Source organism: Stenella coeruleoalba (genome assembly GCF_951394435.1).
Source record: "Stenella coeruleoalba genome assembly, chromosome: 5".
Lineage (NCBI taxonomy): Eukaryota > Metazoa > Chordata > Mammalia > Artiodactyla > Delphinidae > Stenella > Stenella coeruleoalba.
This window is the reverse complement of record NC_137150.1, coordinates 16,713,700-16,735,393: the sequence shown is the minus strand read 5'-3', so window position 1 is coordinate 16,735,393 and position 21,694 is coordinate 16,713,700. Positions and strand designations below refer to the sequence as shown.

Sequence of the window (21,694 nt, the reverse complement as noted above, 5' to 3'; positions counted from 1 at the left end):
AAGCAGTTAGTAGGATCTGCATTTCTTCGATATGTTTCATTCATAGCCCAGGCTGCTGTTCTCCCAGCCATTCACTGCCTCCCAGCTGTGCAGTTCATGATGCAGTATTGTGGGTGGAGCAGGAAAGAAATGGCAGTGACCCGCACAGCTGGGGAAATCAGGTGCTCACTCACATGTTCTCAGTTTCCCCTGTGGCAGAAATCATGGGCCAAGAAGGTCTCTCTTGGCACTTTGTGCACCCTGGGGGAAATGACACAGGTAAAGTAAAACTGCTCCTCCTACCCTCTTCAACGAATCCAATCTCAGACTTTTTTTGCTTCACTGGTATGTGTATCTTCTCTGCTGAACTTCGGAAATCCACAGAGGCTCTGTCATTCATGGATGATAGCCAAAAGTCTATTTTCTCTGGGGAGGAAGATGGTAGAAAACTCCTATACAGCCATTTTGATGATTTCACCTTATTTTTATTCAATAAAAGTTTTCTCATGACTAAATACAATTGGCTTCATAGAAACCCAAATAACATTTGCAGTTGGCCTTTGCATGGACAAAACTAAATTGATTTAATAGCTCTGAAATCATTTTTACTTCTCATCACTAAGCTTTCCTAAGCCTCATTTTTCTCCTTTCCCTATCAACTCAAACATTTGTAGGTGGAAATGAAAAATGAAGGCTACAAGGAGGGACAATAAACAGAATGTAAAAGAGAGGTATTCTGAAGATAAAGGGGGAATGTGCTTTTGGAGCAATTTGAGGAATGGAATTAAAATTATCAAAAACAAAAAGAATACATACACCATCATTTACTCTTCTTTTCCCTCCATACCCTCCACAGTCATCTTGGCACTGAAACATAAACTTGTTAATAACCAAAATAAACTTTAGATCAAGCCTTGGTTGTTTTCTAGTTTTAAATTTTTAGTCTTCTTTTCTGCTGATGATAATTTTTATGATCTGTTTGTGGATGTTCCAAAGACGGGTTAAACTAGTGCAGTGGTCAAAAGAAAAAGGTGGATAAATACATCTAAAATGCTTTGTCCAGTTTCACTGAATAGTAGCAATATAAATACCAAAAAAAACCTTTGGCTTAGGTATGGAAGAACTTCATTTAAAATTTTTCCATCGAAACTAACACACCATTGTAAAGAAATTATACTCCAATAAAGATGTAAAAAAAAATTTTTTTTTTCCATCAAAACAGGAGAAGTGACATATGTAAAGCTTGTATCTTGGCATCTGGTCTTTACTCAGTAAGCCCTCAACAAATTATGAAACAAAAGCTTTCAATAAATCATAGATTAAGAGCACTCAACAGCTTAAGGAACAAAAGAAAGGCCTCCACATTGAATGGTGATCAGGTGCAGGCTGAAGGGAAGTTATTCGTCCGTTATGCGGATTTTGGAAAAGCCATTCTTGACTCTTCTTGGAGCTTGGCTCCTAAGCTCTGGAAAGCTATAAGCAGACTCTCTGATTTGGATGTCAAATACCTATTGAAGTTTCCTTAGATTTTCTTTCTAGCAGATCATTTTGTTCTAAGGCTATTTACAGATAAAGTAAGAATTACAGCAGGGGCTCCCCAGGATGGGAACAAAGAAAACAGAAGGCAGAAGAGTGGTATGGATGAATTACACCCTTTTGGAGTTAGGTTCTTAGAGAGGTAACTAAGAAATGAATGCCTAGGGTGACTAGACAAGTCTAAAGGACTTCCTGGAGCTTCATAAGGTATGGTCTTCAGAGAACTGTGAAATGAAAGGGGTCCATATAAAGCTGCTTCATCTTAAGGCAGGCATGGTTGAGAGTTGGGGGTGGTGATCAATGTCTTATATTCTAAATTAGGCAAAATTATGAGATACAGTGAAAGTTTTCTCAGATATTTGTTCCAGCTATAGTAGCCTCCACAGCAGAGGAGTCCTCTCTTCCCTAACTTATCCATGGAGTCTCCTCAAAAAACATTTTCTTCATCTCTGGATCTACTTTTTTTACCCTCTTGTAGGCACTATCTCAACTCTCATTTTCTCCTTAACATTTGAGGGGTAAACTTATTAGTTATATATGGAATAGTGTGTGTGTGTGGGGGGTAATGTTATTAATAACTCAAGTAACATTTAACTTTATAGCTTTCACATGCAACAATTTGTTCTCATAAGAATAATTTCATAGTGGTCATCTGTCAGAGAAGGAGTTACTGCTGAGCCTTTCTATAAGGAAAAGACACTTTAAGGTAAGGATTGCTTCTCAAATCCTGTTATGTAAGTGATAGTAATTAGGAATTAACAAACATATTCTATTTTATTCAATCACAAATAATCAATCCTATTTAACAAACACTTATCCACCATCTACTATATGCCAGCCACTATTATATCCTTTGGTTTTTAACCCTACAAATATCCCTCTCTCCTTTCTTGTAAGAACATTCTAATTCCATTGAAGGAATGTGTCCTGTTTAAAATCAAATTCTGGCCTCCTCAGAGCAAAGCTTATGCATACCCAGATCCCAAATGCTTCTTATTACCCACTGATTTGTGATGGATGAGCAGTTACAAGTTACTTTGGGGCAAGAATTTGCATCCTGATCTAAAGCTTAGCAAAGTGTGTTTGGTCTTGAAATTGGTCAGGTTATTTTAGACCACGAAACGGTACACTGAGACTTCTGTTCTAAGATAAGAAGAGAAGAAATTTAGAAAAATAAGCAATAGAAGTCAAAACAAAGATTTTTGAATTTGAAAATTTGTGTTTTAATTCTATTTTGGATAAAATTAGTCTTTTTGTTTTTGTCAGAGAAATGTCTCCTTTTCACTCTCTTTGTTGTGATTAGTTCTAGTTCTTTGGAATATTTTTCAAAACTCCTAGGCTTGGCAGTTTATTGATCATGAATCATTATTTCTTGAAAGTACAGCACACCATGTCAAGAATACACCTAGGTTAATAGAATATTTGAAAATATTTACTCTAATAGACAGTAGCTCTACTATGATGATATATGTTGTAAATCTCCCTTACCAAATTTCTTGTATTTTGATTTATAATTTTATTCCTTTATTCTCTGAAAAATCATTTGTTGTACCCTTTCTATGTTACTACTTGCTAATTTCTATGCCAAACTTTGGGAATGTATGAGTTGATTGAAATATTACCCTCAAGTCTGTTAAGAAAGAATATATGTAAACAAATTAATTATAATTGCTTGTTGCTATGTAGAATAGTATCACCATTATAAAGTATGTCAGAGAAGAGAAATTGATTTACTCTATTTGGTAGGGAGGAGTGAGTGAAGATACATTGAAGAAAGTGACACCTGAAATGAATATTGAAGGACAAATAAGTGAATGTTAGAGACAGTGGAGAGCAGCAGTGTGGTGTGGGATGTAAAGGTTTTCTAGACTTGTGCAAAAGACTGAGGAGTACAAAATAATACTGTTTGTTAAGGAAAATGATCCTTCTTTATTCTTTTACTTGAAAAACATTAAGTGCCTGCTTTTACCACACTTTGTGTTAGGAGAAACAAAGATAATTTAAAACGTTCCTGTCGTTAAGGGGGAAGATAGCAACAGATAAGTCTAGAAAAGTAAACAGGATCATGCTAAGAAATACAAATTTTTATCCTGATAGTGATGAAGAATCACTGATGATACCAGCTACTAGGTGAGAAACCAGAACAGAACAATATATTTTAAAGATAATCCTGGGAGCAGTTTGGAGGATAGATTAGGAGGAGGGAGGAGAAATGAAAGGCATGAAGCCCCCTGAGAAAGCATTTCAGGAACCCAGGACAGATAATTCAGGCTGAGTGAGAGTTAGAATGAAGAGAAGTTATTGACTTACAACTAAATGTGGAATCAATTTGGTTTGGGGAAGGGAAAGAGAAACAGTTTTGGTTTTGGAAAATGGAATGGATGAGATATTAAAATCAAGATAGAGAAAATAGGTGTAAGAATAAATTGGGGGATAAATTGATTATTTCTGGACCTATTTGAGTTTAAAGTTTATTTGTATCCCAGTCGACTCCTCTGACAATCTGACATCTAACTGCTTTCTGGATGTCCCACAGATACTTTATACTTTCTATAATTTTGAGTACTCTAAGTATCTCATATACAGTGTGTGCATGTGTGTGCGTGTGTGACTGGCTTATTTTACTTAGTATAATAACCCCAAGTTTCATCCATGTTGTAGCATATGTCAGAATTTCCTTCCTTTTGAGGGCCAAATAACAGTCCATGGTATGCATATGCACATTTTGCTTATCCATTCATATATCCATAGACTCTTGGATGCTTTCATGTGAATAGCTATTAGCTATTGTGAATAATGTGGCTATGACTATGACTATGGTTTTACATATCTCTTTGAGACCCTACTTTCAATTCTTTTTTTTTGCGGTACACGGGCCTCTCACTGTTGTGGCCTCTCCCATTGCGGAGCACAGGCTCCGGACGTGCAGGCTCAGCGGCCATGGCTCACAGGCCTAGCTGCTACACAGCATGTGGGATCTTCCCAGAACGGGGCACGAACCCGTGTCCCCTGCATTGGCAGGCGGACTCTCAACCACTGCACCACCAGGGAAGACCCTACTTTCAATTCTTTTGAGTTTATATCCAGAGGTGGAATTGCTGGATCATACGATAATTCTATTTTTAATTTTTGAGGAGATGCTATACTGTTTTCCACAGCAGCTGCAGCATCTTAACAGCGTTTTACATTCCCATCAACAGTTCACAGGGTTCCAATTTCTTTGCCTCCTTTTCAACCTTTTATATTTTCTGTTGTTGTTGTAGTTGTTTGTTTTTAGTAGCCAGCCTAATGGGTGCGAGATGGTATCTCAAGATGGTATCTTGTTAAAGTTTTGATGTTGAGCATTTTTTCATGTGCTTATTGGCCATTTGTATATCTTCTCTGAAGAAACGTCTATTCAATCCACTATTTTTGAATAAGGATCTTTTGTTACTTTTTGAATTATAGGAATTCTTTATGTATTCTGGACATTAATCCCTTATCAGATATATAATTTGCAAATATTTTCTCCCATTCTATGGGTTGCCTTTTTACTCTGTTGATATTGTCTTTTGGTGCACAAATTTAAAATTTTTCATGAAGTCCAATTTGTTTGTTTTTTTCTCTCATGGCCTGTGCCTTTGGTGTCCTATTGGAGAGATGATAAAACAATGGTTTTTATCTTTTCATAAAGATATTGTCCCAAAGTCATCTCATAGTTGAGCAGATAATACAAATATAACATTACCTTTCAAATTCAAGAAATACTTTATTAGATGTAAAACATGACTTTCATTCTTTTTGAGAACTTTAAAAATATCTTCTAATACAATCTGTCCTGAAGAGACATTACACTATGTCTGGATCTGTTTGAGAAATCTCACACAATCAGAAAATAAGCATTTTATTCTAATGCCCAATATTTGGTAATATTATGCAACATCATTTGAAAATTATTTGCAGTGGCTTGGGTGAAGTTTCTCCTTACCTAAGCAAATAACTCTCAAATATTTAGTGGTAGTGGTTTTTAACATGTGTTGAATATTAGCTTTTATTTCTTTTCCATGTTTTTTAATATTTTTGTCTTTTCAACAAGTAATCTAGTGAAAGTGGTATTGTTTCAGCAAATTTTAAAACAATTGGGAAATAAAAAGCTAAAGCCGTTTAGAGACTTTACATAATTTTGTGTGTGATTTTGGAATGTGGAGGGCATCGAGGTCAGTCTGAAGAGCAGAGACCAAAACTAGCTGTTACATCTCACAGATCTAGTGCAAAGGCCAACTTCATGAGGCAGGCAGAGGTACACATAGGTGAGAGGTCCAGAATATTGGAGGCCCAACAGCAAACCATATTGACAAAAAGGAGACAAGAGTGAGTTTTATTATATATGACAGGCTAATTGCTCTTCTTTTACAGTCTTTGCTATGTGGAAGACAAGCATGATGGTGGAAGTGGTGGCTGCCTACTTTGCCTTTTCTGGCATAGGTTGGGGTGAGCCACAGTTTTTTTCTGTGTTGTTTGACTGGAGTAGCGTGGTTGTTATCTATATATTTATGTTGTGCTAAGCTGCCCCTTTCTTAGTCCTTTTTTAAAGAGAGCAGGGGTTTTTTGTTTGTTTTTGTCTGTGTACCTTGGCTTTTCGAGGTAGCTGCTTTTTTCAGCTCAAAGTTTAGGACTCATGAGCCAAAAGAGTAAACCCAAGAAACTCACTATGATTTGTTCCTTAGGTTCAGAGAGCCCTAGCTGGTCTGCCTTCTTTCCACTTTTCAGAGACTTTTCATGTTTCTTTTATGTATAATATTCAGGACTTTTAGTTGTACTTAGTGGGAGAAATAGGGAAAAGTGTGTCTATTCTATCTTCCTGTAAGTGGAAATCCATTTCTTTATTTTTTAGCATCTCTGAATTACTTTGATTTAGGGTTGTCTCTTGTTTACAGCATATATTTGGGCCTTGTTTTCTAAGCCAAATTGGAAATTGTTTTTTTATTAAATAAGTGAGTTAAATACATTCACATTTATTGATAGGACTGATATATTTCATTTCAATTGTCACGATATTTTGTAATTATGGATATTTTGTTGTATTTGCTCTGTCTTCATCTATGAGATGTATATTCTTTATGTTCTTCTTTGTTCATTTATTATTTGTGTTTAGGAAGATTTGTATTTTTATTCTTGTGATTACCTTTGTATTTATTCCTTTTAAAAATATATTTAGTTCCATGTTTTCTTATCTAACGTTTTACTATCTGGTTTATACTATTTTTTCAGCATTCTTTAATGCTCACCTATTGCCTATATAGCAATGAGCCTTTTCTGTTTTACTATTTCCTTCTTTGTTCTACTCCATTTTTTTAGTAGTTTAATTTCTACTATGTCACAGCATGTAACATTTGTATTTTAGTCTTCCACATTTATCCCATATTGCTTTAGTCTTATATGTACATTTATATACTTTATTACACTTATTATTGATCCTTTTGATGAAGGTTTCCTCATCATTGCTTGGTTGAAATTCTTTCGCTAGTTAATTCCTCAAGAAGGGCTGCTAAGTGCAGAATCTCCTGTGTTCTTGTATGTTAGAAATGAATTTACTAAGTTTGATATTTAAAGGACAGCTTGATTGAACATAAAATCCTTTTTTCACATTTTCTTTTACTGAATATTTTTATAAAGATTGATTCATAGTTGTCTTGTATTTGGTTTTGAAAAATCTGTCAATCTAATTATTTTGACTTTGTAAATTATTTGAATTTTTGCTTGGAGGTCTTGAAGATTTTAAATTTATCTTTAAAATCTAGTTATTTTACTAAGAAAACGCCTTCATCATTTTTGCCAGCTACTCAGTAAACCTTTTCAATGTGTAGATTTAGGTGATTTTTTAAAAATTTCTGGAATATTTTCTTGGGCTATAGTTTTACATATTATTTCTGTTCCATTGCTTTTTCTTTTCCAGCGACTCTGATAACATAAATATTATTCCTACTTTACCTGTCTTCTATTTCCACCCTTTTTACTTCTTTATGTCATTTTCATTCTCTTGGTCATTTTCCTGCCTTTCTTCAATGCCTTTGTTACATTTTTATTTGACATGACTCTGCCTTCAGCATCTTATATTTTTCATTTCTGAGATAATTTTGTCTTTTCTGCCATTTCTTTCCTGAGTTCAAGCAACTCTTTTTTTATTTCTCCCTGTTTTTTCCCCATATCTGTTTCCATTTCTGATTCAAGGTGGTTTTATTATCCACAAATGTTTGTGTATATTTACTTTTCTATCTATCTCTATCTTTATTTATATAGAATGCTTTTTTTCTGGGTGTCTGTAGCCTTCTGATCATGGTAATCATGTTTTTGAGGCTATCAAACTTCTGTTTTTATATTTTCTACAACATTTAGCATATGTTATGCTTAGCCTAGAATTTCAATAAATATAACTTTTCTATAGTTTTATATCTATAGATTTAGTAACTTGAATGATTATTTCCTATGAAAATGTTCAATTAGACTCTTGCAAACTATAGCTTAAGGAAGCAAGGAAAATATTGATCACCTGGCTCTGAAGTGCTGAGACTAAAATATTCCTTAGCTTTTATCTATATGATTCCATTCATCTACCCATTAAATAAAGTGAAGGAGTATCTGTCTAGCACAGTTTCTCAAACATTAATGTGTTTATGAATTAATTGGTGATCTTGTTAAAATGCATAATCTGATTCAGTAGGTCTGGCATGGCCTATAATCTGGAATTCTGTAAGCTCCCAGGTGATGCCCATCCTGGTCTGAAAACCACACTTTGAGTAGCAAAGTATTGATGCTGTATGCTTTAGGCTTCTCTCATGCAATTGAAATTGTCACTTGTATTGTTTATTTGGTTTCAAATGATGCTTCTGTTATCTTTGTACCTCTCTAATGTTTTCTATAAAGGAAGACCTTGCAGGGGTAACATCTGAGCTGAGATGTGAGAAGTCCACAAAATCCTCCTGTATCTCCTGATGCTTTCATCTTTTATCTAAATAAATTTATGGAACCCTGACCAGGCCTTCATGTGTTGAGTCATCTTTTGGCATTTCCTGGAGCTCCACTGGTATTGGAAGGTGTTGGGGAAGCTAGTAAAATAGTCTTGTTCAGGCTTCAGAGGCAACAGTAGGCCTCTGACTAAACAAAGACCCTGAAAGAGCTACATGCCGAACTGCTAGACTACATGCAGGTCAGCAGAAATGGTGCTAGCAAGTCTTGGGAACTAACAGATAAAGAAGGGAGTAATCACGAAGCTTCCTGAGCCTTGGAAATCTGGCCAGTTCCCGGGGATAAGTAAATATCAAGCAATATGTTTTACCTCATTTAAATTTTTATCTATTTTCTTATAAATCTATTGATCTTAGAGCTTTCATTTTTATTTGTAGGAGCCATTATGAGGAATGAACACTTTGTTATTTTCTATTTAATCTCTTATGTTAGAAGACATTCTCAAAGATAAAGAACAGGATTTTGAACTTTCTTGACTAAGCTGTGAGAGAGAAAAGATGTATGAACAGAGGATGTCTCTCTATTTATTTGGTATTCTTTAATTTTTTTCAGTAATGTTTTGTAGTTTTCAGAGAACATGTTTTGTACTTCTTTTGGTAATTTATTACTAAGTATTTCATTATTTTTTATGTTGTACATAGAACTGTTTTCTTAATTTTATTTTTGAATTATTCATTGCTAGTGTATAGAAATACAATTAATTTTTATATATTCATCTTGCACACTTATGATGTAGGTCAACATGGTTCTCTGTCTTCTGTATTTCATGCAAATCGGCAGCTGGTTTAGAAGTCCTGATCAGACTCAGGTTCCATCTCTTTGGCCATTCTGTAGGTAAGGCTGTGTTCTTCCATCAGAAGACGCATGCTGTCGTTTTTTGCTCCTTTTTGGTGTGGTAATCATTGATACTTAGTACCTAGACCTGTTAACCTCAATTGAGTTTGAAAAAAGGTGATATTCTAGTTGTATCACTTCTTTTTCATTTATTAGCTGTAATGATTTTAATAAAAAGCCTTTTACTCTTACCTACTCCTAGGTTGACCAGTAGTACAGTTTATAGGGGACAGTCAGGATAAATTCTTGATTCTTGAAAACATACAGTTTTCAAGATGAAAAACTGATTCACTGTCATTCTCAGAAGATACCTAGTTTATTGGTTTACTTTTTAAATATTATTATGAACTTACATATTTAAACATTTTTGATGGAATTCAATCCACTGCATTTCTTCTCCATATTAAAACTTAAATTGTTCCATATTTGGTCAGTGGGAGCCCCTTCAAGTTGGCTCCTGCATCCTTTTAACATGACCCTTGTGATATTTGATAGCTTCCTTACTATCTGGTAGGACAAGGTGTTCTTGGCTCAACTAGTATATTTCTTGCACTGGAATCACGTCACTTTTCAAGATGTTCTGGTTTCTTTCCCTCTAAATTGTTATTTCAAGATCACAGTCTGGATACTTAAAATGCTTATTGTTCATGGATTGGTTATTGTCAATCATTTTTAGGCTTTTTTAGTTGACAAAGCTAGAAAATGTTACATGTGAATGCACACATAGAATCATTATATATATATTTTAAAATGAAATACATTGTGGCTTTACAATGACAGTTCCACTTAGTATGATTTTATAAGTGTTTTCCCCCCCAAGAGTAGAACAGTTTATTTCCCATCATGAATCTCTGCTCTCATCATCCAAGCCTCCTCTGACCTCATGTTTTTATTCATGCTCCTCAAAGTCTCAGATTGTTTTTCTCAGGCTCCCAACTAGCTTAACGTGAAAGAATGAAAACATGAGGAAAGATATTTTCAGGAAGTTTCCCATCTGTACAAAAGCAAAACTCTTTTCACTTCAATTAGAATTTAAAACATTACAAATTAATATTGCTTGGAGTCCAGATACTTTGTGTGTTTATTTTACTATTGAATATTTAATTGCTTTATTCAAAGAAGTCGAAATGTATTTCCTATATAGGGCCTCTAATTTAGGAGTGTCTCAAAAAGAGCTATACAGTCTTTGAAAACATGACTTTATAAATGTACAATGATGTAAGATAAAAAGAAACCATTTTTTGAGCAGCATAGATGATTCTCATCTATACAGTACATGATTTTTTGCTTTTTTACATAAAGTTCTTCTCATGTATTTTGTTTTTCTGATTTCATTTGGTTGTCTGTCTATGTTCTCTCATAGCTCACTGAACTTCTTTAAGACAATTATTTTGAATTCTTTGTCAGGTAGTAAGATCTCCATTTCTGTAGGGCAGTTACTAGGGTTCTATTTTAGTTCCTTTGGTGGTGTCAAGTTTCCCCTGATTCTTTGTGATCCTTGTGGCCTTGTGTTGGTGTCCATGCATTTGAAGAAGGAACACTTCTTCCAGTCTTTGCAGGGAAAGGCCTTCACCAGTCAGCCCAGCCAAAGATTCTGGGTAGGCTGGCTGATGGGGTCCACCAGTGTTTGAGGGTCTGCAGCAAAGTCCCTTGCTCACTTCAGTCTCCCTTCCTCCATGAGAGACTTGTGGGCCAAGGGGATCTCTCTTAGCATTGTACTTTGATGGGTGATGCACATAAAGTGAAACTACTCATACCCTTTTCAATTCATCTTTTTTTATTTCTGTGCTCCACCTTGGTGCTGTTACCTCTCACATGGATTCCAGAAATCTCATGAAGGTATTTTCTTCTGTGGACAGTTATAAAATTGGTGTTTCTGTATTAGGCTATAACTTCCTATTCCTCCATCTTCTTGATGTTACTCAGCATTTTTTCTGGTACTTCTTTTGGTGAAAGACACTTTGGCCCAGGCCTGCCTCAAATACATGAGGTATTTAATCTGAATTCTTTTTTTGTTTTTGAAGTTGTATGTTTATTCAGAGATGATTCATGAAACGAAGCTATTTGTTTCCATTTGTGCAAGTCCTAATCTGGTTAATTAATAACAGATGAGAAAGAAAACCATTCTCTTTTGCATTAAAAATGTTTTAACCGTTTTTTAAAATATTTTAGTCACACTTAAAGATTCCTTATTGAAACAAGTCACATTAAGTGGGCTCCTCTACAGAATAATCACCCTTGCAAAAAAAAAAAATCTATGGTTAAGCCCCCACTCCCTCATTTTTTTCCCCCAAGGAATGTTAAGATCCTAAAAATTACCATAAACTGGTGATGTGTATACTTTAATTTCTGACACAACTTGGGCTACCTTGAATGAACTACCCAGGCATATTTTTATAGTAAAATATGTACTTGTGGTGGTGTGGGATGGACAGGAATCAAAATGTATAGGTCATACCCAACTGTATCAAATTAATTATATACTCCCTTCCCTCCCATCTTTTTTTTTTTTAACCCTAACAGTATTATGGGATGATTTAAAGATAAATTATGGCTAGCTAACAAAATACAGAGTGTGCAAAGAGCAAATTTGAAACTTCCACTTCCAAGGTTCTTTTAACCCTTCTTAAATATATTTGCCAATTTCAGTGTATTTCCCCTGTTATGATTTCAAAGGACACACCCTTATGTGATTTAGATGCATAAAGCTTGTACCAAATGAGTGTTCTTGATCTTTCCCTAAGGATAAAGGCACGGCGTTTTCCTTAACTGTTAGCTTATTAAACAACAGAATGCAATGAGACAGTTACGTTGAACCTCTATCCTCACCATTTTAAAACAGGATGAATAGTTAAGAAATTTGGCCTACGTAGAACTTATCTTTTTTAGTTCATGGTTTCTTCCTCTGCCAAGTTAACAGAAATACAAGCCTGCTGTGTTCGTTTTGGAAAGAGAAGGTACATTTTACTCAGGAGCTTACATGTGTGATGTCTCTCCTGGACAAGAAAGTATACTGGACTTCTCCTGTCAAGCCCTTTCTTTCCTGTGTACCAGGTGAGAAGAAATGTTGACTTGTTATTCTTTGCCATTTTGAACAAGCCTATTTACTTGCCACGGAGAGGGGGGAGAAAGCAATTTGCATCCTGAGATAATCTAAACAATAGCCTTTAACTAAATGTGCATTGCTATATGTCTAAAGATAAATATGAAGATATTAAAATTGTTAAAGGAAGCTTATAATAAAGAGAAATAATAAAGAGGAAAAACAACGAAATAGTTCAAAGGAAAATTGATCTTTGAATCTACTGGCCACTCTTGACAAGTAGCACTACATTTTTCTCTTCTTAGGTGGCAAAAGTTTCTTATAATCATCAAAACAGTCTCACTCAAGAGCCTACTGATTTTTGTGTGTGTACTTTTTTCATGCTTTTGAATATATTTTTAACAAGATTTCACTTCTGAAAAGCTAGATTTCCTCATATATCTTGTTACTCACTGCTGTGTTTATTTTCAGTCAAAATCAAGATTGTAACTGTTTCCTATAAGCACTTATCTTTAAACTCTCATAACATATATTATCTCCTTTTGAGAGCAACAGATTCAGCCCTCAAAACCAGAGTAATAAAACTATCAAGGTGTCCTTTATACCCAGAAGACTAATAGATCAATCAATAATCATACATCAGTAAATTTCTCTTTTACTTTATAAAAGAAGGGATGCTAAAAAATAATTGTGTATGTATATAAAATCATACCATAATTTTAATTGGCTCGACACTACTGTGAAACCTGACTTGTTTGCCAAGCCCAAGATATAAGAAGAGCTGACAAATCAAAAAGAGCACATTTTTCCTATAATAATTATACGCAAAATAAATAGTTTAGTACATTTGTACTTTTTAGGATGAATAGCAACAGTCAAGTTAATGTACAAAGACAGCCATAGTGTGCAAAGACGGCTACAACAACTATCAATAAGTTGATTATAAAGAGTTAGTTTCTCGGTTTAAAATAGCTTGCCAATTGGTGACAATTATAACACACATTTTGGGGGATAAATTAAAAGACCCTGGAGACTTGTCAGTGACATCACTGTCATTAATATGTTCTTATTCTCAGGGTAATCATTTACTGAATTGTTAAAAAATTGATTTGTTTGAAACTTCAGTAGCGGATTTCTCCATTCTTATTTTGTTCATTCTTATAATAAAATAACCAGAGTCTTTCAATCCTATAAACAAAAAGTGGTTTCTGCTTTTCATTCACACTTATCTAAAGGTCCCTACTACAAGCTTCAGAGTGTACTGGAAGAAACATCAAAAGAATGATAACTTCAGTAAAGGACTTGACCACACACTCTTAACTACTGATTCTGTAAGGAACAGCCTTCAGCATACAGCTCTCAGGAGCAGATATCTATCAGACAGGATTTCTAGCATTCTTGGTATAGATGCAGATGACTTTGTGATAGTGGACTCCCCAAAAACTTCAGATCAAATGAGTAAGAAGTAATTACTTCAGACTGAATGACTCGAAAGAGAAAATTTAATTGTACTTAATGTTTTGTTTTATTTTTTACTAAGTATGAGAACACTTTTCTTCTTGATCTATCCATTTTAACAGCCTATCTTATTACAAACTGCAAAAATTCTTTAAATGACATATATTTAATTGATTTCTTAGAGTTCAGTAAGAGTCCTGAAAATAAAACCCTCAATATACAAAATAAACATAATTGGAAAAATTTAAGAAAGATGGTTTTGTTTAAATCAAAGGAACATTATTGGCTCCTGTTGACAGAACAATGGTTAAATATTGGGCAAAATGCCTTTAATATTTCTTGTGGCTTTTTATTATAATTATTTGCATAGTTTCAATAAAAATCTTATTTAGTAAGGCATGATAAGTCTATTGAGGAAAAAAGAATATATTTTTCATATGGAAATGATGCCACAATATACTCTTTGGTTCCTGCTCTATGATTTATAGATTCCTAGACTTACAGATAGGAAAGAATGCTACCTTCTTGCAGGACAGGAATCTTGGAGATCTTAGAGAAAGAGAAATATTTCTACATTTATAGTATTGCAGGCAAAACTTAGTAGGGGTACATTGGTTGTTTTCTGAACCCAAGCCTTGCAATTTATAGTTATAAGGGCAATAAAAGTACTTCTGAAAAAAAGTGATTAACTTATGGTCCTCAGACTTTTACAAAGCCTCCAGAGAGAAATTAAATATCATGCTCTAGTTTCACATGGTTCTAGTTATGGTAATATTAACAAGAACATTTTTGTTTATTCATGACAATAAAATAAAATAAAACCAGCCAAATAAACATCAAATTATTGATACTGAATTAGAAATAGCTATACAAACATATGTGGTCAAATCCCTACTTATGTGGGAATGATATTTAACCAGAAACAGGGACTGAGAGGGCAAAATGGACTCCTTGCTCTTTTGCCTTTTTTACTAAGCACCTCACATAAACAGTGAGAAAAAAAGCCATCTGTATCCTCAGATAAACTTAAAGCAAAAGCATTCTTTTAGAGCACTGGTTTCTGAGTAAGTAAAGCCTTGAGCCCTTTCTCTAAGTTGCTATCTCCCCTACTTTTGAAATACTGATGACTGGAGACATATGATGACCTTTGACTCTTGCAGATATGAAAATCAAGTAAGCAAACTGCTATCTCCCCACCTTGAACAGACTACCTATAACTATGGTAATATTTATGGGGTTTTTTTTTTTGGTTTTTACTCTAAGTACTTGTGTGTTGGCTTTTTTTTTTTTTTGGATAGCTAGTTATTCTGAAGTCATTTTTGCAAAACATTGCAAGTGAAACAAAATTATTTTTTTAAACGCTTGTGTCCCTCTGAGTTTTCCTTTCCCAGAGACGATGTGGTGAGTAGCACAGTATCACCTGCAGGTGGAGCAGGAACCAAAAAAAGTTCTATCCATTCAACTGAAATGTTCTACTGTGAGTCTGTCTTGTTTAGTTTCATAAATCTGCTTGATACCTTCACAGCGGACCATTTAATCCTTATTTCTGGGTTTTTCCACTGAATTTGTTTCAGTAAAATTTCTTACTAAAAATAGATGCTTGGCTCAAATAAAATCCTTAACAAATGTTAAATCCACCCCTGTTCCAATGATGATAAATATTCACCTTATGATCTTGCTGGGAAACCATTTTTTTAGGACAGTTTTCAATTTTCCGGGATGTGTTTCCAAAATAGCTTGATTTTCGGTTGTATAGAAAAAGAGCCAGTAAGAAGAATGAGATATTGCCAATGAGTCTTCATCCCTTACATACACCAAAATCTTTCAAAGTAGTATTAGTATGCTCTGGATTCAAAAGGAAAACTAAAACCATCTTTTTATGGGAAGAAGGGATGATTTGGGGGACTACACTGCCTCTCAGTGGTTCATTTAATATTTACTTCAATTACAAAATGTTTTATAAAATAAAAAACCTAAAATTTACAGTAACAGATTTTTCAATAGTTTTACTTCAGTGAGCTCCTGAGAGTAATGGTAATGTAAATTATCTTGTGTTACATGTGTATATATCCTCACTGATTGAACACCCAGAAGCCATGATATCTTATAAAAAGAGTTTCATAGTCTCCTTTCCCTGGGGCAGGAATGAAGGAGGCTACATGCCAAAGAGGCATTGATTTACTATGAAGGAGATGGTCAAGCCAGGCTGAGTAGAGGGCATGGTTAGCTTGGAAAAATCTCACCTCTCTGAACATTCATCGTTCTGAATCCAGGCATTACTAAGTTGGTTTTTGATATATATTTTGGTATCCTATAAATTAGAGAGCTAAAAGTTCACTTTGAGAGTCCTGCCTGTTACGTTGGCTTAATTCAACTTTGAGAGTATGTGTGTATTTCTAGAAGCCAGGAACTTCTAGAAAGAAAGAGACAAATCAAATTTGGTTTCAGTCATCAAGGAATTTATCGTTCATTATAACAAAGGGAATACTTTACTTTTTCCCCTTAACATTACCTAGCATTTGTTGATGGACTAAATAATCAAAACTATCAACTATTTCTCCTCTTTTTTGATAAATTTATTTTATTTATTGGCTGCATTGGGTCTTCATTGCTGCACGCAGGTTTTCTCTAGTTGCGGCAAGCAGGGGTTACTCTTCGTTGCGGTGAGCGCGCTTCTCACTGTGGTGGCTTGCATTGTTGCAGAGCACCGGCTCTAGGTGTGCGGGCTCAGTAGTTGTGATGCACAGGCTTAGCTGCTCTGCGGCATGTGGGATGTTCCTGGACCAGGGCTCGAACCCGTGTCCCCTGCATTGGCAGGAGGTTTCTTAACCACTGCACCACCAGGGAAGTCCAACTATTTCTCCTTTTTACAGTGCAATTTTATAATTTGCTGAAGATATTATGCTGAAAATAGTGATAAAGTGGAAAAAACAGGCTTCAAAAATCTATGGGGTTGCTCCTATATTGGGTGAGGACCCATGGTGTGATGTCTGATTGAGGTTTGGAGAAATGTCTTATATTGATTTATGATCTTAGAAGCATAATTTATTCAAGACTGACAATGTTTAGAAGTTCCAAAATAGATTTAAGTGAACTGGAAGCAAACAACATGTTGAAAGGATAATCTTACCCAAGTCTTCACAATTTCACTATCATAAAAGTTCTAGAATTTGAAGAAACAAGGGGTTGTGAAAAAGGACTAGGAAAAAGGAAATGCATTGAGTAATTATTTACCAGGGACACTTTTTGGCATCGAGAGTCAGTAGATTAGAAATAGGTAAGTATTGGCAAAAGGCAGCCAGCGACCAATTATTTCTGCCTCTGTCATCTAACACAGAACAAGGAATACCACATGGTGATGAGGAAAGGAAAAATCAGAGATGGAGAATCCTAATTTGACTGAGCATCTACCCAAAAGAAAATGAATTTTAAACTGTAAATGACTGAGTTTACCCTGAATTAACAAAAGTAAAATTTCCCCGTATGGGCAATTATGCAAGAATAAGAGCTAAGTGAAGTTTTATTATAGCAAGCAGAGTTACGTTTTTTAATATTTGAGCCTTGTGACAATAAATTTACTTCTGCCATGAAATATCTGGATTTTTGGAAGAGGAATTTAGCATATAACTCATCAGTAAGAACAAAGAGCTAGATGACATCATAAAGTTCAAAGTAGAAGACAACTGAACAGGAAGCAGAATCTTGGGGCTCCAAATGAAGGGAATTAGGATGGGCCACCCCAAAATAAGACACTTTGGTATAAGGATTATTTTGAGCCGCGGGTAATTGAGAAACAGCAGATGCAGAAAGGGCTCTCTGCCCTCCCCCATCTGCCACAATCAAGGAAAACATGTCCCATGAGAAAGGTGTCTTCCCTGCACCAGGAAGAGGAGAGCATTCTTAGCACTGGAGATGAGTCTACATGGAGATGAGTTTGCATAAACAACCCTACTAAAATAAACCTTACCCTCCATTATTTCCCCTCCAATATCATGTCTAGTCATTTCCCCACAATTTATCAGCCCTAGAAGCTTAATTATTTGGGAACATAGTACAATGACTAAAAAGCCTAAATTGTTATATCAGTGTGACGCTATGTATGTGATTGACTGAAACTCAGGAGAAATTTACTGGGCTTTGCAAAGAAACCACTTAATTACAAATTTAGCTTATTGGTCTCCAGAGTTAAGCTACTCTGTAGGCTTGGATTGGGTAAGACTTCATAAGGAATTGCCAAATACATAGTTGATAATTTGAAAGTACAAGCATTAAAGACATCACAGCTTGTAAAATTTATGTATGACCAAGAAAAAATTGTGTTCATTGCTAATCAGGAATCTGATTTAACTATTTACCAATTGGTATGTTCCCAAATAATTTTACCTGGATGTGAAACACAAAGACACCCATGGCCATCATCAAATATGAAAATCTCACTATGAGATACCCACTGAAAGGTACAGATTTGAACTTCCAATGTTTAATGTATATGAAAAACTCACCCTATAGGTCACTTTTTTTTTTCCTGCACTGGGTCTAAATCCATAATTATACTCTTATAACAGTCAACTACATATGCATTAATGACAGGCATTTACTTTAGTTTATCTGGATATACTGGAGCTAGAGGCAACTTGCATCCCAAAGTTAATAGAATGAGGTTGACTTCAAGTTCCTATCTGTAAACGCCAGATGTGTCTATTAATTCAACGATGTTCTTTTTTACATCATCTTTCCAATCAAACCAGTTACTAAAACATTTTCGTGTCAAATTTAGGGCTTGAGTATCTGGGTGCATATCAGTTATTTTTACTTTGTTATTATAAAAATATTACTAAGAAAGATTATTCTACTTTTACTCTATCAATAATCAGATTGTTGAATTTATAAGTCCAGACCTTGTTTACACTGGGAATATAATTTAGAATTGATTGAGATTATAGGCATCATTACTGGGAATACCAAAGAAAAAGTAATGTAACAAATAGCATGTTTGTTTTCTAGGAAATGTGATTTTAAAGTATCTGAAATAACCCTATTGTGAATAGGTCAGCAAGGTAGTCTATGAGAATAGTAATAAGTTTGCTAGAATACCTCCTTTTAGTTGAGTTCAGTACCAACATCAGTCTAAAAAATTTAAGTTTGAAGTTGTTTTTGGAAATGCTTCCCATGGGAAGCACAGATCCAACTGAGTTTTTCTCTTACTTTGATAGCCACGGTGATCAGCATCAACCTGAGTGGGTCCTTCTCAGGGCAGTGACAGCCTATCTTTCCTCTGGAATACCTTCATGCAGGTGAGATATCCTGGTCCATACAGGTGGCAGACCTTTTCCAGTGAGTCCTTCCAGGTCCTTATGACTTTATGTCTCAGGGTTTCTAGGAAACAGAGAAGCTCTTTTAAGTTTTGGACAATGATTATGACAGGATTCAGTTAAATCAGGCACAGGATATAGTCTCAGACCCAAATTCATAGGCATGACAATTATAAGTTCACAGGTATGACAATTATAAGTTCAGAGGGAGAGATTCTGTTCTTGCCTGTAGGGGTCCCTCTAACTTTTAACAAAGCTACAAGTAAAGCTCTAGGCCTTTTTAACACAGGAGGTTGCAAAATCTTTCCCAATGAGTTTTTTTTTAGAGTTTTATTCATTCATTCTACTTGTGCAGAGGAGTGAGGCTTATAGGAATCTGCAAACGTTTGTATAATTCCCAGACAACAGTAGAAATAAATGACTTCTATATCTAATATGCTCTGATGTGCCCAAAGTAGGAATTATGTGTATTAAGAAAGGCTTTACTGCTGCCTGGGCCATTCAAACATCATATCCACCATAACTAGACAGAATCTTTTTCCTTTTGCAGGCCTTAATTCTATGAAATTCAACTGACACCAGGTTTCTGGAAAATTGATTAAGGAAAACTCCTTGCATTTATTTTGGAAGTGTCCTCAAAGAATTCTACTGAGACGTAGCACAACTCTTTAATATTTTAAATAATTTCATCTTTTTATTAGGAGTAGTATAAGTCTAGCTCCTTTAAAATCCTTCGTTTAGAATATTTCTTGGCATCCCAATAATTCTATCTGCCAGCTTTTTCTGCCTGTTAGTACTGAGTGTACACTGTTACTCAATATACTAAATCTACTTTCAGGTATTCAACTTAACCACAAAAAAAAACAAAGCAAGTCTTACATATATGTGTAAAAACTTCTTAGATACGAAGAATTTTATAAGACTTTCCTAGTTTCCTCAAATTACAGCTCACTAAAATGAATAAAAAGTGAGAAAACTGTGAATTTGTAACATTCTTAAATGTCAAAACAAAAACAAACCAAAAAAAATTTTAAACTAAAATAAAATCCCTCTTTTATTCAGATGACTTTGTTGACACAGCAGTATTAACCAAACTAATAGGGACTATGATATAGGAATTACTTTGTTAGGTAATTCCCATAGTCCAGCCACATTTCTTTGGGCCCCTTTTATAGTCCATTTGTCCATTTTATGAACAAAACTTATTTTAGCATTAAAAGTGGGACTTCTAAATTTGGAGACGGCCATAGGTTCATAGTCGCTTTTGAAACTCTGTCAGCACATTTATTGCCTTTAGAAATTTTGCCCTTCTGCCCTGTGAGTCCTACAAGAAATCACTGACATCTGAGCAGGCCGTTGTAAAGCCTCTGATAAAGCAGCTATCAGTTTCCTATGGGATATCTAAGTTCCCATTGATACAAAAAAATCTCTCTTGGGGCTTCCCTGGTGGCGCAGTGGTTGAGAGTCCGCCTGCCGATGCAGGGGACACGGGTTCGTGCCCCGGTCCGGGAGGATCCCACATGCCGCAGAGCGGCTGGGCCCGTGAGCCATGGCCGCTGAGCCTGCGCGTCCGGAGCCTGTGCTCCGCAACGGGAGAGGCCACAACAGTGAGAGGCCCGCGTACCGCAAAAAAAAAAAAATTCTCTCTTCAAAAAACTTACTGCGGGGCTTCCCTGGTGGCGCAGTGGTTGAGAGTCTGCCTGCCGATGCAGGGGACGCGGGTTCGTGCCCCGGTCCGGGAAGATCCCACATGCCGCGGAGTGGCTGGGCCCGTGAGCCATGGCCGCTGAGCCTGCGCGTCCGGAGCCTGTGCTCCGCAACGGGAGAGGCCACAACAGTGAGAGGCCCGCCTACCGCAAAAAAAAAAAAAAAAAAAAACCAACTTACCGCGAACCTCGGAGCAAGATGGCGGCGGGGGTGTCCGCGACGCGCGGGCGGCGGCTACCAAGCTGCCCGTGAGGACCCGGGCGGCTCCGGGCTGGCGCCCCGCCGCGGGAGAGACCAGGCTACACTCCACCGGCTTCCTCCCGGCCTTCTACTGCTCCTATGGGGCTGGGACACCCGGAGGCCCTTTAAAAAAAAAATTTCCCCTGTTTCATGGCAAACACCAAACATATATTTATTAATAGTATACATGTTCATTGTAAATGCAGAACCAAGAATTACAGCTCTCCTAACTGCTATTAACTTAGCTGCTTGTGACGACTTAATTACAGACCAAAAAAACAAAACAAAATCCACCCCCCCAAAAAAAATCCTCCAAACTTCCAAGTTTAATAAGAAATCACCATAGCATAGCATCAAAGCCAATTTCAGTTGTTCAAAGCCTCTTCTTACCAAACCAGAGGACGAATTATCATGTTGAATTATCACGCACGTTTTTCATCAGATGTTTTGTCTACTCTGCAAATGTTGGAGTCTGTTGTGTAAAATTCTGTACTAGTCCCACGAGTCGTTTTTTTTTTTTTTTGGTGGTAAGCTGTTATCACTGACTACTAGATTGTAATACTCTGTGACTTATAGCTGA

General features: G+C 35.8%; 1 protein-coding gene across 1 annotated transcript in view; it reads right to left on the bottom strand.

The window, feature by feature from the left end:
* The window catches only part of LOC307187075 (uncharacterized protein), a gene marked incomplete at its 3' end in the record, with an annotated part of 54,283 nt that extends 32,792 nt beyond the window's left edge, over nucleotides 1–21,491 (bottom strand). Inside the window, exons 1-2 of the mRNA XM_079922819.1 lie at nucleotides 20,829–21,491; nucleotides 19,061–19,231 (exon numbers count right to left, since the gene is read on the bottom strand). Of these exons, the coding sequence (XP_079778945.1) occupies nucleotides 19,061–19,084 (24 nt within the window). The 5' untranslated portion in view covers nucleotides 19,085–19,231; nucleotides 20,829–21,491. The remainder of the gene's footprint in view (nucleotides 1–19,060; nucleotides 19,232–20,828) is intronic.
* Between the last annotated feature and the right edge of the window lie 203 nt (nucleotides 21,492–21,694).